This window comes from Cyprinodon variegatus, unplaced genomic scaffold, assembly GCF_000732505.1.
Source record: "Cyprinodon variegatus isolate N-32 unplaced genomic scaffold, C_variegatus-1.0 Scaffold344, whole genome shotgun sequence".
Lineage (NCBI taxonomy): Eukaryota > Metazoa > Chordata > Actinopteri > Cyprinodontiformes > Cyprinodontidae > Cyprinodon > Cyprinodon variegatus.
In genome coordinates this window covers 666,022-668,602 of record NW_015150797.1, presented here as the reverse complement: position 1 = coordinate 668,602, position 2,581 = coordinate 666,022, and the positions used below count along the sequence as shown (strand labels likewise).

At 45.5% G+C, this 2,581-nt stretch overlaps 1 protein-coding gene across 1 annotated transcript in view; it reads left to right on the top strand.

Moving 5' to 3' along the window:
- Positions 1-2,574, top strand: part of LOC107091580 (rho GTPase-activating protein 23-like) — an 83,313-nt gene extending 80,739 nt beyond the window's left edge. Inside the window, exon 23 of the mRNA XM_015385582.1 lies at positions 297-2,574. Coding sequence (XP_015241068.1) covers positions 297-1,061 — 765 coding nt within the window. The 3' untranslated portion in view covers positions 1,062-2,574. The remainder of the gene's footprint in view (positions 1-296) is intronic.
- Positions 2,575-2,581: the final 7 nt, after the last annotated feature.

Sequence of the window (2,581 nt, the reverse complement as noted above, 5' to 3'; positions counted from 1 at the left end):
TCTTAAAATAAGATAATTAGATAATATACACTTAAAATAAAAAAAATGCAATTGTGTTTTCTTATTTTAAGTGTAAATTGTCTTGTTCCATTGGCAAAATGTCTCTTTTACCTCCTCAATCCAAGAACAAATGCACTTATTTTAAGAAAAAAATGACTTATCTAGATGTCGATTATTTCCAGTGTTTTTCTTGTGAGTCGCATTAGTTCACATGTGGAAAGTGGTTTATACAACATGTGAATCCATCCCTAAATATTCAGACTCAGGTCAGTGATTTCTGGGCTTCATTGTTTCAGATTTCTTCCAGCTCCAAGAAAGACCTGAACGCCATGGATTTCCTCCCCAAATCCATCATCTCTGCTGTGACCCGCAAACGTAAAAAATGTCCCAGCGCTCATCTGGCGGTCAGCAGCGGCGATGAAGACTCTGAGCACGAACCAGTCAAGAATACCAGCTACAGAGAGGGGGGTGGAGGGGGGGCTCAGGAGGCGGCTCAGGGGGAGCGCACCTGCTCCAAAAAGGAGAAGAGACAGGGGGAGGAAGATGTGGGGAGAGCAGCAGAGAGAGGAGGAGGAGAGGAGATGAAGGAGAGGAAGATCAGGCAGAGAAGCAGTTTGATCCCCCCCCCTCAGCAGAGTCATTCCACGCCCCCCCCACCACAGCTGAAGACTCCCAGTGAGGCCAGAGGACGTCCCAGTATTCCCTACTGGGTGGCCCCCAGCCGGCCCCCCGCCCTGCAAACGTCCAGCTGCCAGCAGCCAGAACGGAACCAGGCGGTCCGCTACAGGAGAACCAGAGGGGCTCGGACCAGGGCCACCTCCGTCAATCTGGATCTGGAGCTGGGCCAGCGCGAGGATTTAATCAGAGGTCAGAGGTCAGACAGACTTCAGCGGGGCGGGGCCGCGGAGGGAGGCTCAGGGCAGCAGGTCGACCCCCTCCCTACCTTCCCTTCTCCTCCAGGAGCGACGGAGCAGACATCCTCCTCTGTGGTGTTAAGGAGATCAGCTCCAGATGCTCAAGCCAAGAACAGGGCGCTGCGGCGCCACACTGTGGTCATTTAAAGAAGAAAAAAAACTAAAGTTTACTAACCGACGTCTGCTCACAGGTTTTCCTGCTAAAGCGGGACGGTGAGCCTTCGTTAATCTCTCCACCCCAGACCTTTACGCCCAAATAACCAGCTGTTAAAAACAACTTTATATAACCTAAGAAAGAGTCCGTGTTCCTATATTTAACTAAAACTAAACCAAAAAACAGAAACCCTTAGTGCAACAGAGTCCATCCATACTCCTCCACAGGAAGAAGGGAAGCAGAAAGCATCCTTGCATCTGATGCGTGGATGAACTCACAGGCAGCGGAGGGAAAATTCCTCTGAAGCTGGAGTTTGTTTGATTAGAGGTGGAAAGGCGTCAGCGATGATGTCGTGATTCTTGTTCCTCCTCCTAGTTTTAGAGCGGATCCCCTCAGTGAAACAAACAAGCTCAGAACTTTGAAAAATAGACTTGCAAACACAAGAATGACTATAAACTGAAAAATGAGACTAGCAAATGCAAAAGTCACACTAACATAAGGAGAAAAGCTGCGGTTACAGTAAATAGAGATCAACAAAGTGGAAATGAAAAAAATGATGGTTTAAAGAAGCAGCACAGCAGAAGCTCCACTAGGGGGCGATCATCAGTGTTAACTCATATTGGTGTGCTTGCACGTAGTTTCTACTTTGTTGCTATTTTCTGTTTTTGCAGCTTTTTTTTCCTTTAAACTTGAGTTTATTTTTTGTGTTTGCAGGACTTTTTAAATTTGCAGTGAGATGCATATCATCCATTTATGCGGCGTTTGCACTCCTGGGCCTCCGTAGCTCTTTGCTGCAGAACAGTGTTAACCGTTTGTATTCAAGATAAAAACTCATGTGCTTCAGCAGTTTGACGTGTTTGTTTAACCTGAGGCAGATCAGCATTTGTACCATTTTCAATTTACTCATCAGATTTTAAATTGCAGTAAATAAGAGGAAACACTGGGTTGTTCTTGAGGCTTTATCAGGCTTTAAGCTTTCCTGCCATGTGTCAAAATGTCTTACCTGCCTTATCACAGTAAACCAAAAGCTCAATAAAAAAAGAGACTTTTTATTTCTTTGGAAATAAACCGAACCAACATAATTAGCTCTGAAACAAATGAATAGAGATTTTAAAATATATCTAAAACCCAAGCCTTCCAAGGCGCTGACAGATCCTCCCGTTGGTCTGCAGAGGAACAGACCCACTGATCCGTAAAGCATTTAGATGGAAAAACCCTCCGTCCGTCACTAGGCTGCCAAATGTCTCATTTATGTGTCAGAGTACACAGTCTGCTGAACGTCCCCGCGTGTACCGCTTCCACTCCAATGTCATTGGAGAGCAGAGGCCATGCAGGAGCCAGTCCAAACCAGTTTAAAGTCAGACCAGTTTAAAGTCTACAGTCAGACCAGTTTAAAGTCTACAGTCAGACCAGTTTAAAGCAAACAGTCAGACCAGTTTAAAGCCAACAGTAAGACCAGTTTAAAGTCTACAGTCAGACCAGTTTAAAGCCAACAGTAAGACCAGTTTAAAGT